Source organism: Tupaia chinensis, unplaced genomic scaffold (genome assembly GCF_000334495.1).
Source record: "Tupaia chinensis unplaced genomic scaffold, TupChi_1.0 Scaffold000605_1, whole genome shotgun sequence".
NCBI lineage: Eukaryota > Metazoa > Chordata > Mammalia > Scandentia > Tupaiidae > Tupaia > Tupaia belangeri.
In genome coordinates this window covers 2411663-2428659 of record NW_006160123.1, presented here as the reverse complement: position 1 = coordinate 2428659, position 16997 = coordinate 2411663, and the positions used below count along the sequence as shown (strand labels likewise).

The 16997-nt window shown below is 40.8% G+C and overlaps 1 protein-coding gene across 1 annotated transcript in view; it reads right to left on the bottom strand.

Moving 5' to 3' along the window:
* Positions 1-16997, bottom strand: part of INO80 (INO80 complex ATPase subunit) — a gene marked incomplete in the record, with an annotated part of 129629 nt that overhangs the window by 83507 nt on the left and 29125 nt on the right. Inside the window, 9 exon segments of the mRNA XM_027775821.1 lie at positions 705-772; positions 1933-2066; positions 2449-2616; positions 4314-4399; positions 6186-6303; positions 8579-8663; positions 10612-10754; positions 11380-11439; positions 16598-16693. Of these exon segments, the coding sequence (XP_027631622.1) occupies positions 705-772; positions 1933-2066; positions 2449-2616; positions 4314-4399; positions 6186-6303; positions 8579-8663; positions 10612-10754; positions 11380-11439; positions 16598-16693 (958 nt within the window).

The following is a 16997-nucleotide window of genomic DNA, read 5'->3' as shown; positions in this document are numbered from 1 at the left end:
ACATAGAGACAGAAAGTGAGAAATCACCCCCTGGGGGGATGGTCACGCCGCAATCCCTTCTCCTCCATTCTCCTCCCGGGATCTTGGGCATGCATGCACACGCACCCGGCGTGAGTTTTAAGCCCCCGGGTCTGGGACACGAACCGCGGTCGACTACGTGGGAGTTCAGTGACATAGCCATTACGCTAACTGCTGATTCCCAAGGGTATGAAATTCTTAAGAGGCAGGTAAAAAATAAAGATAGAAGGTCAATGAAACCATTTCTATTGATCGCTGGTATAATGCATAGAGATGAAGATAACTAAAAGACTTAATTTCTTTTTAAATTTTGCCAAAGGGTGTATACACTAGACAGAGACAGAGAGGGACGGAGGGGAGAGAAGCAACCCCCAGTGGTGTGTGATCATGCCACAATCCCTTCTCCTCCAATTCTCTATCCTGTCAGGATCTGGGATACATACCCACATGCAAACAACATGTTTTTCAAGCTGTTGGGACTAGGATTCAAACCCTGCAGTTTGCCATGTAGGATCCAGCTCCCTTCACCACAAGGCCGAGAAGCCAGCCCTTAACTGACATAATTAAATTTTATCAAGACTTCACAAATAAAGGCCTAGAATGTCCCAAATCAATCACTAAGCAAAACAAAGAGCATCCTAGTAAATCCTTGACATCCTTTCCTTCCCAGAGATCAAAACACCTACCTTTTCTGTGGAAGAGAGACTGCTGGATATAGTCGGGTGCAAATGGAGAAAGAAGAACCCTTAACCACCTGTAAATTAAGTAAATAAAATAAATCAGAACCCAAATATAAATATTGGAAAGTTAACTAGACTGGGGGTTCCAAACTAAGGAGGATCTTTTAGATCTGAAATGTAGTACTTCTAAATCTCGTGCAATATTACCAGGTAATAATCATGACATAAATACCATAAAATGCAAAGAACTTAAAACTGTAAAAATATAAGTTCAGAGAAGTCTCCTTTTATTTCAGAGAGTCACAACAGTGCTGTAAGTTAGCATATACTAAACAAAAAGCTCTACAACTCTCGTCTATTTCCCCTGCTCATCTAGTGGCGATACCTGGAGCAATCACAGACAGCTCACAAAGTTAAACCCAAGAATGTTTCTCAGTTTCAGTGTCGTTAAACTAAATTTTGTTTAAAAACTCAGAAGCCAGGACCATGCTAACTGGGAAGTGCGGGATATTAAATTAATAACCACTTCAACTTGCACCAAATCCATAATTGCTGTCTTTGGGAAAAAGATAAATCTGGCTTATTTAAATCTCCTCAGTTCTACAAGTGCAATTCTGCATGTAGAATCCTAACCGCTACCAACCACTTTCAGCAATGGGTCATAGACCCCTGGCTGTGTGGGTCTACGACAGTGGCACAAGCAGAGATGTGGACATAGGTTCCGGATTCAGAAAGACAACTTGAAAAGCCTAAGGTCTTTTTTTTTTTTTTTTTTTTTTGAGAGGTTTTTGCTATAGGGCGTATGTGCTCACCAGAAAGACAGAAACAGACAGACAGAAAGCGAGAAATCACCCACCAGGGGGGATAGTCACGCCACAATTCCCTCCCCTCCTTTTTCCTCTAGGGACCTTGAGCATGCACATACACGCGCCTGGTGTGAGTTTAAGCCACCAGATCTGGGGCTTGAACCGTGGTCAACTACATGGGAGTCCAGCGACATAGCCATTATGCTAACTGCTGGTCCAAAGGCTAGGGTCTTTAAGGTCACCTAGTTAGATCCTTAAAAATGCTCAAATTCCAACCACAAGATTCCTCAAAAATAATAGTTGTGCACTCTTTGCTTAAAAGCCTCCTTGTTGGAGAACTAATACTCTCTCCACTAATTTATCTACTAAGCAATAAAATTCCAAATTACAAGAACACTAAGGGTAAATAGACGTTAATACTTGCTCACCTGTCTCGTGAATGGTTGAAGACCCTGATCTGTCCATGACGGTAGATAAACTTTGAAATATGGTATGGCTTTAGGGAAATATGAAATGGAGACCAAGTTTCTTGTCGTTCAAACAACTCTGGATGATTACACACCTAAGAGGAAAGGAATGGTAAAATAGCACTGTTATATGCATATATCATTCTATGAATACCAAATCCCTAATATTTACCTATGAAAATGGATACTTTCCCATTCTTACCTCTTATTTTTTAAAGCTGTTTGCCATAATCCCTTTTCCTCTATCCTCCTCCTGGGATTCTGGGCACACCTGCACATGCACTTTGCATGATTTTCGAGCCGCCAGATGCGGGACATGAACCGTGGTCAACCAGGTGGGAATCCAACACCTTAACCACTACACCACCTACTGCCCCCTCCCCCCCATCTCCTCTTAACAGCCTTTATTTTATTTGGCATCAGGGACAAGGCCTTTTTTTCCAAGACAGTTTCAAGGCAGCTGATCTAAGTTCTTACCTTCCTGAACTGCATGACCAAATTCATGAGGCTGCTGGTGGTGTTCTGTGCTTGCTGGGTAGAACCCATAGAAGACTGCAATAAATCCTCAATGGAAATTTTGTTCTTTAGTGCTTGATACAACAACTTCTGTCGGCTGGTCAATTGGCAGTACATTAGAATCTCAATCTAAAAATCAATAAAAACATTCACATTTAGAAAAACAGTCTAAGAAAATTCAGTACAGGTTCAGTATCCCCTATCTGAAATACTTGGAACCAGAAGTGTTTTGGATTTCTGGGTTTTTTTGTTTGTTTGTTTGTTTGTTTGTTTGTTTTTCAGATTTTGAACTATTTGCATATACCTGAGATACCCTGGGGATGAGACCTTAGACTCAACAAAATATCTATATTTTCTTTTTCAAACATAACCTTAAACATACATACAGCCTTAAGGTAATTTTGTATAATTTTTTATCATAAAATGTCCTTTAGGGCATTTGCACTCACCAGAGAGACGAAAAGAGAAAGGAGAAAAGCACCCCCCTTGGGAAATGGGCATACCACAACCACTTCTCCTCCATCTCTCCTTTCAGGATTTTGCTCATGCACACACTGCAACCAGCACATTTCTCAAGCCATCAGGGTCCAGAGCTGGAACATAGTCACCATGTGGAATCCAGCTGCCTCAACAACCAGGCCATGGGGCTGGCCCAATTTTGTACATTTTTGTACTGTAGGGCTTTGACTGCGACATGTCACATGAGGTCAGGTATAGAATTTTCCTCTTCCAGCATCATGTCAAAACTCAAAAAGTTTCAGATTTTGGAACACTACAGGTTTTGGAATTTTGGATTGGGAATGCTCAACATATATTAGCTTAAAGTTGAAAATATAAGCAAAACAGATTTTGACTGTGAAAACAATGTATGTATGTGAATTCACAATGTCTGTGGGTGGGTAATCCCCCAGGAAAAAAAGTCCTTTCCTTGACCTTCTTCTCCTGTCATTCAATCCACATGCTCTTCCCTAGGCAATCTCTTCAACTGCCAGGAGCATTAACTATCCCCCATCACAGTTAACTTGCAAATAATCATCCCCAAACATCCCAGCCCCATATTTTAAACTACCAACTAAGACAGTACAACTCAAATAGTCTATAGCAACTGCTTACATGACACATCAGAAAAAAATTATCTTTCCACAGTCTACTAAATTAACAGCATTACCAGTCACTCAGTTGCCCAAAGTCAAACTTCAGTCAGCTCTTGTTTTTATCCTTCTCTTACCCCATATTTTACTGTTTCCTATATCCTCAGATTCAAACTGGAAATTCACTAATCACCCTTTCTGACCATGCCCATTGACTTACTGAAGACCCTTACCAAATCTAGTCTAGACCACTATTATTTTGGGGTTTGCCTGCCTCTCGTCTCTCCTGCTTCTAATATACTTTCGACACCAATTTTATAAAGTAATTCAAATGCTGAAAAAAAATCTCCAATGTTCTCTAATGCTTAGAGTAAAATGTTAAAACTTCTCACCTAGGCAGAGAAGGCCTCCCATAAACTAAGCCTTTTTGTTCTAATCTGACTATCACCAGGCCTCCTTCCATACACCTTTAGCCAAATGGTGTGAATAGTCTGCCAAAATATGACTGCACAGGTGAATGTGACTCTCCTTTGCTCAAATTGCCCTTGTTCTCTAGCATCTTGTTCCCACCATGCATTCATGGTAAATGCCAACTAATCGTTTGATCCACTCACATTTAAAGGTCTTCTCTCAATCAAACTGTATTCAACTAAACAAGTATGAAATAATCCCCCCACCCCGAATCATAAATCAGTCTCTTACCAGGGCTTCAAATCATGCATTCTTTCTCCTTACCTTGTCAGATAATTCATTTTCCACATCTTTCTTAATTCTCCTCAGCATAAATGGCTTTAAAATCATATGTAAGCGAGAAAGTTGATCTGAAATGCCAGAAAGCCCACACATTATATGATTTAACACACTTAATCAAAACAATATCATACTATCTCACTAAACTCTTTAAACACCTTTGGTTTAATAATCCTCTGAAAGTAGACTCAAACTTTTTTCCAAGTAACAAAATAATTACTTTCTTTTTCTTCAGCATCTTGCTCTAAGAAAACTGGCAACTGCAAGTTGCTCTATTTTCATTAGAATTCAATTTCAGGATGTTTTAGGAACATTTTAGCAACTGCTTCAGGTTTTTTTCCAGGGTTAATAAAAGTTATCTGAAACTCCTAGTGTATCCTAGAAATTCCCTTTCAAAGAATGTCATCAAATCAACAACTTGGGACCAGCAATTAGCATAATGGCTATGTTGCTGGACTCCCATGTAGCCCATTGCGGTTCGTGTCCCCGACCCGGTGGCTTAAACTCAAGCCGGGCGCATGAGCATGCGTGCCCAAGATCCCAAGAGTAGAATGGAGGAGAAGGGACTGTGGCATGGCCATTCCCCCTGGAGGGTGATTTCTCACTTTCTGTCTCTCTGTCTCTGTCTGTCTGGCGAGCTGTCGTGCGAACCCACGCGCCCTATATCAAAAACCCCTCAAAAAAAAAAAAAAAATCAACAACTTGGAGTGTAAAACCACTTATGGAGAATGCTCTTGATCAGGCAGACATTACTTAAAAAGCCCAAAACACTGAGAAATAAGGTGAAAAATAAAAATATTCACAATAGAAACAAATGCTGGGACCAGCAGTTGGCATAATGACTATGTCGCTGGACTCCCATGTAGTCGTCTTGGACCTGGTGGCTTAAACTCACACAGAGCGCATGTACGTGTGCCCCCAACATCCCGAGACAAGAACGGAGAAGGAATTGTGACGTGGCCATCTACCCATAGGGTAATTTCTCACTTTCTGTCTCTGTCTCTTTCTGTCTTTCAGGCAAGTGCATGCGCCCTATACCAAAAACCTCTTTAAAAAAAAAGAATATCTAATATATGGAAAATAGTAAAAAAAAGTTCCTTTCTAGTAAGCTTTTTATTTTATTTATTTAAAATTTTTCCCATAGGACACATATACTAGCCAAAGAAAGAGACAATGAGGGGGAAAGTGAGAAATCACCTCACAGGGGAGAAGGACCGTGCCATAATTCCATCTCCATCATTTTCCTCCTGAGATTCTAGGCATGCATGTACACACACCAAGCATGATTTTCAGGCTGCCTGGTTTGGGTGTCTATTTCTTTTTAAAAGAATTATTTCATTTAACTTTATTTTAATTTGACCAGGGAGGTGGGGGAAGAGAGAGAGAGAAAGTGAGAAAATAAGTTGTATCTACCAGGTCCAGGACTCGAACTGTGGTCGGCCATTTGGGAGTCCAGCACCCTTTACCACCATGCCACCTGCTGGCCCCCATATGTCTTATTTTTATCATAGGAAAATAGCTCTGATCCATTACATGAAGACTATAATTCTGATATAAATTTTTCAGGATCTATATGGAAGACAGAGACTCTGCAAGCCAAAACATATCACTCTATGACCCAAGCCAGTTCTGCTTTGATTTAATAGTCAAGACTACGACCCTTCTACAACCACCCTCACCTAAATTAATCCTTTTTTGACTCTTAAGTATATACAAAGCACATATTTCTTTTATGTGTAAGAAAAGAAACTGTTTTCTTTGATGCTTCGATGTATAATGGCAGAATATTTTCACATAGAAGTGAACAATCATGTGACTGCCCACACTGATAGGAATAAAGAAAGAAACAGTACTCACTCTCATCAATCGCAGATTTGTTTTCAGCATGGCTTTCAATGTCCTTGGAAAACCATTCATTAAATTCTTCATGTGAATCAAATAATGTTGGCATAATGAAATGAAGCAGAGCCCAGAGCTGGAAAGAAAAAGCAATGAAATAGCCATAGGGCGACAAATGATATGTTTGAAGGTACAAAAAGGGCTGGAGAGACAGAGAAAAAGAGTTGCAGGCATATGTGTGTGTATGTATCTGGATTCATACACTTGTGAGTGAGAGTAAGTGCAAGCACCCACCTCATAAACCAACACTGATTCTATCAAGCCCTCGAGAAAAAAGTGATTGTTTTTCAATTAGTTCAAACCAAACGTTTTAAAGTACAAGTTAGGGCCAGATTTTACAGTGAGATAGTTTTATTTATTTTTTGGGGGGGAGATTTTTGTTATCAGACTTACGCACTCACCAGAGACACAGAAAGCAAGAAATCACCCCTGGGAGGGATGGCCATGCCGCAATCCCTTCTCCTCCATTCTCCTTCCTGGATTTTGGGCACACACACACACACACACACACCTGGCATGAGTTTTAAGTCCCAGGTCTCAGACTCCAACTGCAGACAACTACATGGGAGCCCAGTGACATAACCATTATACCATCTGCTGGTCCCTTTTTTCTATATTCTTTTTCTAAAATAGTTTTTAAAATATTATCAGGGATTATCCATCACATGGTGGGTTAAGGCAGCAGGTTCCCAAACACCAACTATAGGGTTCAAGTCTCAGATCCAGCAGCTTAAGAAAAATGCCAGGTGCATGTGTGTGCATGCCTAAAATCCTGAAGAGAGAGAAAAATGGAGAAGAGATTGTGGCACAGCCATGCACCATGAGAGTACTTTCTTGCTTTCTTTTACTCTATCTCTCCCTCTTTCTAGCAGGTACACATACTCTCTGACAAAATTTAAAAACGAAACAAAAAAAACCTTATCCACAACTGAGTAAAAACTGAGGTGGTATTACTTGCTTCTAATAACCCTAGATTGGGAGCCTGAAAATCACAGCCTGCGGGGCCAAGTCTGGTCTGTCATCTACTTTTATAAATAAATTTTACTGGAATACAGTTCTGTCTGTTCGTTCATGTGTTGTCTGTGGCTTCTTTCATATTACACGGGGAAAACTGACTATTCACAATAGTGACTATATGGCCTAGAAAGTCTAAAACACTATCCCGTCCTCAACAAAAAGCCTATTGACCACTATTCTTTTTTTTTTTTTTGAGAGGTTTTCACTATAGGGCGCGTGCACTCGCCAGAAAGAGATAGAAAGCAAAAAATCACCCCTCAGGGGGGATGGCCACGCCACAATCCCTTCTCCTCCATCCTCCTCTCAGGATCTTGGGCACACACACACATATGCCCGGTGTGAGTTTAAGCTGCCAGGTCCGGGACTTGAACCGGGGTCAATTACGTGGGAGTCCAGCAACATAGCCATTACACTAACTTCTGGTCCTAACCACTATTCTTGATAATCAATTATCTTTCCTTTATAAAGCAGGAATTTTAGTTTCTCTCAGTAACTTCAATTCTAGCACAAAATCATTTCTACATTAGACAGGCAACATTTGCTCTCTCTTTCTCTCTCTCTTGCTCATGAAATTAACAAAAAAAAATTTTTTTTTTGAGAGGTTTTTGCTATAAGGCATGTGTGCTCACCAGACAGAGAGAAAGAGAGAGACAGAAAGCGAGAAATCACCCCCCAGGGGGTATGACCACGCTGCAATCCCTTCTCCTCCATTCTCCTCTCGGGATCTTGGGCATGCATGCACACACGCCTGGCGTGAGTTTTAAGCCACTGGGTCCAGGACACGAACCACGGTTGACTACATGGGAGTCCAGCGACATAGCCATTACGCTAACTGCTGGTCCCAAACAAATTTTTTTTTTAAATTAACTATCCCCGGCCCAGTCAGTGAGATGGTGGTTAAGGCTGCTTGATCTCACATAGCTAAACATATAGTTTGAGTTGTGGACCTGGTGACTTGAAAAACACACCAGGTATGTGTGCGAGAGTGCCCAAAATCTCGAGAGAGGAATGGAGGAGAAGGGACTGTGGCATGGTCATGCCCCAGGGAGAGGTTTCTCACTTTGCCTCTGTCTTTCTCTCCCTTGTTGAACACATACTAGCTCTATAACAAACTTAAAAACAAACAACAACAACAACAAAAAACTATCCTTATACCAGAGAATAAGAAAGTAGGAATGATACCTAAAGGACCACTTAAGAGTGAATTATAGTCAAATTTTTCTTTTTATGTAGGTGCTATAATTTGTCCAGAACAGTAGCACTCCATGGGTAAAAAATTCTACTATTCTGTTTTAACATGAAAATATAAACCTGGGACTTTGACCAGTGCCTACCTCCGCCATCGTGTTCTGAATGGGGGTCCCAGTTAGCAAAAGACGATTCCGACACTGGAACTGTAAGAGGATCTTCCAACGAACGCTGTTCAATAAAATGAGTTACAAATCCAAAGTTAGAAGTAATCATATCTTTTGTTGCCTTACTAAAAGTGCTTTCCAAAATACTAAGAGTCAAGTATTCTACCAAACACACAACTTAAAAACATTATTCAACAAAGATGGGAAAGGAAATTTCAAAGAAATGGACCCCTTTACACCAAAAACATGATATTAAGGTTTAGAAAAACCAGCCATGAAATAGGCAGTGTAAAATCTTTTCTGACTTGTTAAACCTGGTCAGTTTTATAGACATAAGTCATCTAATTGGAAAGTCCTTATTTGTCATAGAAACCATTTAAAATGATCATCCTGTGTATTTCCAGTGTGAGTTTGGAAGGAGCAGTGGAGAGAGGGGAGGATGGGAGGAGAAAACGTAAAATGAGAAGTCACTGCTCTGACCACAGGTGTGTTCTTCAGAAGAGGACTACATGAAGTAGTACCCTTTAGAGGATGGAAAGAACCACAGAAAATACCATTCTTCCAGTTAATGTGGATGGCTAATAAAGTCCTAAGGACTCGAGAAGAGTTCATAAAAACACATCAAATTCCAGGTTTAATACTACCAAGTAAAACATTGTAGCAAAACATTCTTACTATTCAGTTTGGGACCCCAAAGTGTTGGAATGCCCTAAATACATAACTCAAAAATAAAAGGATTCATAGAGGTCTAATAGACATCCAGGAACTGAGACAACCTATACAAAATAAATAGAAACCCAACATAATTTAACTTCCAACTCCCATGTTAAATAATCCCTCAAAGAAAAGGCAGAACTTTTCCTCTAGAGAATTTGTCCTTAGAGAAAAAAAGACCTGTTAAAATGTCATAATTAGAGGGTCCAGCAGTTGGCATGGTGGTTAAAGGTGCTGGACTCCCACAGTTCAAGTCCTGGAATCGGGGCTTGGCTTACTTTCTCACTTTCCCTCTCTCTTTCTCACTCTGTTATTCTTTGGTGAAATTAAAATAGATAAATAAATAAGTAAATACATAAATAAAGTTCAATAAAATAATTCTTTAGGGGGAAAAAAGTCACAATTAGGGGCAAGCAGGTGGTGTGGTAGTTATGGCGCTAGACTTCCACATGGCTAATTGCAGTTTGAGACCTGGACCCGGATGCTTGAAAATCAGTGTTGGGGCCGGCACGTGGCATGGTGGCAAAGGTACTGGATTCCCACGTAGCCGACTATGATTCAAGCCATAGACCTGGTGGCTTTCTCTCTCTCTGGTCAAACTGAATAATGATAATAAATTAAATTAAATAAATAATCCTAAAAAAAAAAAAAAGTTATAAGAAACTAAGTTTCTGCCTAAAAATTCCAAATAGAGAATAATGGAGAAGGAACTATGGTATGGCCAAACACCCTGGAAGGTGATTTTTCACTTCCCCTCTCTCTCTGGCAAGTACAAGCATGCTATGGTAATAAAATCCTTTTTTCAGAGAGATTTTTGCTATAGGGCATGTGTGCTCACCAGAGATACAGAAAGCGAGAAATCACCTCCTGGGGGATGGCCACGCTGCAATCCCTTCTCTTCCATTTTCCTCTTGGTATTTTGGGCATACATGCACACACATCCAGTTTGACTTTTAAGCCTCTGGATCTAGGACTCAAACTGCTGTCAACTACATTCCCATGTGGTGTAACCAGTGGTGTAACCATTACGCCATTTGCTGGTCCCGGCAATAAAATTCTTTAAAAAATTAACAAAAATTTTTAAAAAGTCATAATTATTCAATTAGGAGAAAAATCTTTATATTCTAAACATTAATATTCGTGTTCTAAAAAAAAGTGAAAGAAAATTCTTGCTTCCAGGTCAGGGATGGCTGGTGCAAAAGACCATGTCGTGCTATGTTCTGAAATCTTGCCGATTGTCATTCGTGTGCTTATATTTGACCCAATCCACAGAGTTTAGTTTCTATTACTCATGTTACCTGGAACTGCTCTTGAGTGCCTGAGCCTCATCCAGTACCATGTATTGCCACTTAACCCTCTGGAAATACTTCACATCCTGCACCACCAGCTGGTAGCTGGTGATAACCACGTGGAAAGGGGCATCCTGAGTATAGAGGGTCTTCTGTAAATACAAGAGGGGAAGGATGAAAAGAGCTATCTCACAGTTGATAATAAGGTAATGATGTATGGACTCTTTTCTTGGGACAAGGTGCATAAGACCGTCCTAAAGATATGCTTGTCAAGGTGAGAAGACAGTGAGGTTAAGTTTAACTGTTTTTGAAACACCGTCCTTTATCACAAACTGCTAAACACTGGTCTTCAGCCTATTAAAAGAAAAAGTGGAGGCCAGACCCACAGCCTAGTGGTAACAGGAGTCAGACTCCACACGGCCGACCATGGTAGCTTGAAAGACATCCCAGGTACGTGGTGCACATATGCTAAATCCTGAAAGGATGAAGATATGAAGTAGAAGGGGCTGCCGTCTGACCAATCCCTCACTCTCTGGCAAGCACATATATACTCTCGCAATTAAAAAATAAAAGAATAAAAAATTCTTACTTCATCCTGGACTTCAAGTCCAGCTGACTGCCTATAACAGGAAAAGCATTATATGAGAAGAAAAGTACCCTTGCCCAGTGCCCAGAATAAGATTTCACCGATGGAAAAATCCTTTACATCACCTGGGGAAAGGACTGCATGTATGTAAAGTATATACGCATATAGGAATGCAGTGGGCGGAGAGTTACCTGGCTCCAGAACCTCCTGATGACTTTCCTATCGTGAGGATTTCCCCAGTACGGGAGCACCTAGAAAAAGGGCAAATCATATACATTATTTTCTACTGATAATCTTAAAAATATTATGACAAATTTGTTATTCAGAAGGAAGTAAAAAGTAGCTAATAAAATGAATAAAGGAGATTCTCTTCTGCAAAGGGTTAACTAGGTGATTTGACCAATCCTCTTCATGACTAAATAAAAACACACAGGCAATAAATTCATTTAAAGGTACTAAAGGGTTACTGAGACAATAAAGAATTCTGGAGCGCCAAGCCAGAAAAGAAAAGAAACCCAGAAAGGCAAGCCTGTATGTCGTTCTCTTTCCAATGGTGTTGATCCTTTCTAAAAATTCTAATTGAAATGGTAGGTAACTGAGGACAATTTTAAGAGACGTAAGCCCAATAAATGAATCTTGTACTCAAGGAAGAAGAGAGTTCTAGTAACTACCCACATCTTTGGCTTTAAGTTGAAACTCAAGGGCTGCATATTAACAGTACACATAAGCCACACACAGACTTGCATTAACAAGGTTTTTTGTTTATTTGTTTGTTTGTTTGTTTGTTTGTTTGTTTGTTTGTTTGTTTGTTTGTTTGTTTGTTTGTTTGTTTGTTTGTTTGTTTGTTTGTTTGTTTGTTTGTTTGTTTGTTTGTTTGTTTGTTTGTTTGTTTGTTTGTTTGTTTGTTTGTTTGTTTGTTTGTTTGTTTGTTTGTTTGTTTGTTTGTTTGTTTGTTTGTTTGTTTGTTTGTTTTTTGAGAAATTTTCACTATAGGGCGCGTGCGCTCGCCAGACAGACAGAGAGAGACATAGAGACAGAAAGCGAGAAATCACCCCCCCGGGGGGATGGTCACGCCGCAATCCCTTCTCCTCCATTCTTGTCTTGGGAACTTGGACACACACGCGCACATGCCCAGAGAGAGTTTAAGCCACAGGGTCCGGGACTTGAACTGCAGTCGACTACATGGAAGTCCAGCAACATAGCCATTATGTCAACTGCTGGTCCCAGCATTAACAAGTTCTTTTTTTACTTTTTTTTTTGGAGAGGTTTTTGCTATAGGGCACGTGCGCTCACCAGACAGACAGAGACATAGAGATAGAAAGCAAGAAATCACCCCCCAGGGGGGATGGTGCAATCCCTTCTCCTCCATTCTCCTCTCGGGATCTTGGGCACGCACGCACACGCGCCCGGCTTAAGTTTTAAGCCACCAGGTCTGGGACGCGAACTGCGGTCAACTACGTGGGAGTCCAGCGACGTAGCCATTACGCTAACTGCTGGTACCCAGCATTAACAAGTTCTTAATTCCAGTCTTGAATCATCTCAATTCCTGACTAGACTTTCAATTACTCATGCCTGAGGGACAGAAAAAATTATGGCAATAAAACAAACCCTCTCGAGAAGAAAAGAGTAGTCAGAGTCCACCGTTACTTTAAGTTTGTCCCATATGATGTCTGGCATGTAATAAAAATATAAACAAGTATGTAGAAAAAAAAATTCCACACAACTAAAAACTATTAAAAAGAAAAAGAAGAAACAAATTCAGAAAAAATGATACAATAAAAACATTACAGAAAGACATTTTCATTAAGGCTAATTTATTGGGACCAAAAGATGGGGTAATGGTTATGCTGCTGTACTCCCATGTAGTTCACTGCAGTTTGAGTCCAGGACCTGGCAACATAAAACTCACGCTGGGCACGTGTGTGTGTGTGTGTGTGCACGTGTGTGCCTAAAAGATTGTATTAGTTTAAAACATAAGTTCACTATGGTAAGGGAACTTTTCTTTTTTTTACTTTATTCATTTATTTATTCATTTGGTTATTTCAATTTGACTAGAGAAGGACAGAGAAAGAGAGAAAGTGAGAAAGCAATCCACCAGGTCCGAGATTCGAACCACGGTCAGCCATGTGGGAATCCAGCACCTTTAACCACTCCACCATCTGCTGGCCCTGAGAACATGTTTTTCATAAAATTTGTTTAACCTTGCTTTTATTACCCAGAATATGGTCAGTTTTTATATCTGTGTGTTTGAAGATTGTACCGCAACATAGATGAACCTTGAAAACTACGTTACATGAAGGGCAGACATAAAAGGCTATACAGTATGTGGTTCCATTTACATAAAATATCCAGAACATGCAAATTCAGAGAAAGAATGCATAACTGTGGTGGTCAGAAGCTAGAGGGAGGGGACCAGAGTGCGGCTGCTTAATGCACACAGGGTTTGCACTGGGCGATGAAAAGCTCTGAAAGACACAGCAGTGATAACTGCACCGCACCGTGGCTGTGCTTAATGCTACTAAACAGTTCCCTTTAACATGATGAGTGGTGGGTGGTACTGATCCTCCATGGCCTGCTACTAGGGTCCAGGGCCCAGAGGCTTGAAAACCATGCCAAGCACATGTGTGTACATGCCCAAAATCCCTGGACGAGACGAGAGAAGAGGAGACTGGAGCGTTATCATGCTCCTCCCTTCTCTGGCAAGTGTAAGTGTCCCACAGCAAAACACCAAAACGGTACATTTTAGATTGTGTGTCTCTTAACACACACACAAAAACAAAAAAGGATAAGAGAAAAAAAAAAAGAAATCAAAGAGGTGGCAACTGAAATTGGTCCACAGGCTATAGTTTACCGACCCTTAAACCAGAGTAACAAAACTGTCTGCCCTGAAAGTCAAAGCTCAGTTTCAGGTATGAGGCATAAAATCGGAGAGGGACCAATGACATTACATATTATCACACTGCCACCTACAGGCGAGTGGAGGAGCTACTGAAAACCTAAGGGTTTTGGGAAAGCTTTTTAAGCTTTTATCTTTTTCACTACATGTTCAAAATTGTTCAGCTGCATCATATGAAAAAATAAAATAAAATAAAAAAGATAGTGATCTCCACATTCCATATGGCAAACAATCGGGAGAAAATACTTACCAATTGCCTTAGAATGATCTTATTGCTTAGAGAACTGAAAATGAGTCAGCACATATCCTAACATGCCCTATTAACAGTCTCTAAATCAATAATTCAGCCAGAACGGTGGGACCATAGCCAAAACACTGCCCCAAAGTGGGAAATCCCAGACATGTTCCTATTTGTTGCAAAATATATCCATAAAAATATCTGCTTTCCACCTCTGCCCTAGTCTGTGTTCTTTAAACTGCATGGAACCCATGACTGTTACGGAGACTCCAAATCAGACATATTTTGTAGACATCTTTTTTTTTTTTTTTTTGAGAGGTTTTTTGCTATAGGGCGTGTGCACGTGCCAGACAGAGAGAGACAGAGAGACAGAGAGAAATCACCCCCCAGGGGGGATGGTCATGCCGTAATCCCTTCTCCTCCATCTCCTCCATTCTCCTCTCGGGATCTTGGGTACGCACGCACATACATGCACCCGGTGTGAGTTTTAAGCCACCAGTTCCGGGATGCGAACCGCGGTCGACTACGTGCCAGTCCAGCGACATATCCATTACGCTAACTGCTGGTTTCCATAGACATCTTTTGATACATAGTCTGCATAAACATCTTCCTACCATGCAACTTTGTTATCATTATATCCCTTTATGGACAAAACATTTATGTAACTAATTTTCCCCCTCTCAACAAGTAGGAAACAAGGTGCCAGTCCAGCGCCATCCTTTTTTTTTTTTTTTTTTTTTTTTTTGAGAGGTTTTTGCTATCGGGTGCGAGCACTTTCCAGTAAGAAGAGTGAGACACAGAGACAGAAAGCAAGAAATTACTCCCTAGGGGGATGGCCACACCGCAATCCCTTCTCTTCCATTCTCCACTCGAGATCTTGGGCACACACGTACACACGCCCTGCATGAGTTTAAACCACTGGGTCCAGGACCCAAACTGTGGTCAACTACATGGGAGTCCAATGACGAAGCTATTATGCCAACTGCTGGTCCCAACCCATCCTTTTTTATGTCCTTGTAACTATACACAATCAAGGGCCTGTTTAATGTGGTCTGTGTCTTACCCAACATTATGCAACACACTTACCCACTTAACACTTCCTACTTCAAACTCAACTACTTTCCTCTGAATCAGTTTTCATGTTAGCTACCTTAAACATTATAAGGCAGACTAGGACTAAAGAGCTAGTTTTGGATTATTAAGAAACTGAACTATTTACTAATATACTTGAGAAAGGAGCAATGCCATAAATGAATACGATTTGTCAAAATCTGTGTTAAACTGGGACCAGCAGTTTGTGTAAGGGCTATGTCGCTGGACTCCCATGTAGCCGACCACAGTTCAAGTCTCGGACCTGGTGGCTTAAACTCACGCCGGGCACGTGTGTGTGCATGCCCAAGATCCCGAGAGGAGAATGGGGGAGAAGGGATTGCGGTGTGGTTATTCCCCCTGGGTGGTGATTTCTCGTTTTCTGTCTCTCTGCCTCTCTCTCTCTTTCTGGCGAGCACACATGCCCTATAGCAAAAACCTCTAAAGAAAAAAACTATTACAACGGGACCAGCAGTGTAATGGTTATGTCACTGGACTTCTACATAGTCAATCAACTACAGTTTGAGTCCCAGACCAGTGGCTTAAACTCACACTAGGTACGTGTGCATATGTGTCCAAGATCCTGAGAGAATGGAGGAGAAGGGATAGCAGTGTGGCCATCCCCCCTGGGGGTGATTTCTCACTCTCTGCCTCTCTGTTTCTCTGTTTGTCCAATGCATCATGCACCCTATAGCAAAAAACTCTCTTTAAAAAAAAAAGACCAGCAGATGGCATAATGGACTCCCATGCACTCAACCACGGTTCAAGTCCCAGACCCTGTGGCTTAAATTTCACACCAGGCGCATGTGCACGTGTGCCCAAAATCCCAAGAGGAGAACAGAGGAGCAAAAATCTCACTTTTTTTAAAAAAAACTATGTTAAACCAAACAAGGCAGACATTTTCTATAACGGAAGGTTGATCGGAGGTGTCCTTGATCAAGGGCATCCATTCATGTAGCTAAATGCAGAAAACTATTCAAATTGGACTTCGGCTCTCCCACTTATTAAAGATGTAATATGCTCTCTTATTGTTCCCATCAGTCACTTTTATAGGAAATTTATTCAAGATATTTTGGAAACGATGCAAGAAATGTACAACTATTAAGAGTAATTAAATTAAGAAGGTAGCAATAAAGCTGGAAGCTTATTTTAAAGAGTAACAGTTTTTTGTTCGATTGATCCTTACCTTAAACTTAGGAACAAATCTAGTAAACTCCTGGTGCCAATTATTAAGTGTAGAAGCAGGTGAAATTATTAAGAAAGGTCCCCAAATGTTTTCTCTCTGCAACAGAAAAACTAGGTTAGCCAAATGCTAAGTAACTGAAAATATTTCATTCAAAATTATAATTAATTAATAACGAGAGCTCTTCAAGAATCGAATACATAATTTTAAAAAACGAAATGATGATCGGAACCAGCAGTTAGCGTAATGGCTATGTCGCTGGACTCCCACGTAGTCGACCGCGGTTCGTGTCCCGGACCCGGTGGCTTAAAACTCACGCCGGGCACGTGTGCGTGCGTGCCCAAGATCCCGAGAGGAGAATGGAGGAGAAGGGATTGCGGTGTGGCCATCTCCCCTGGGGGGT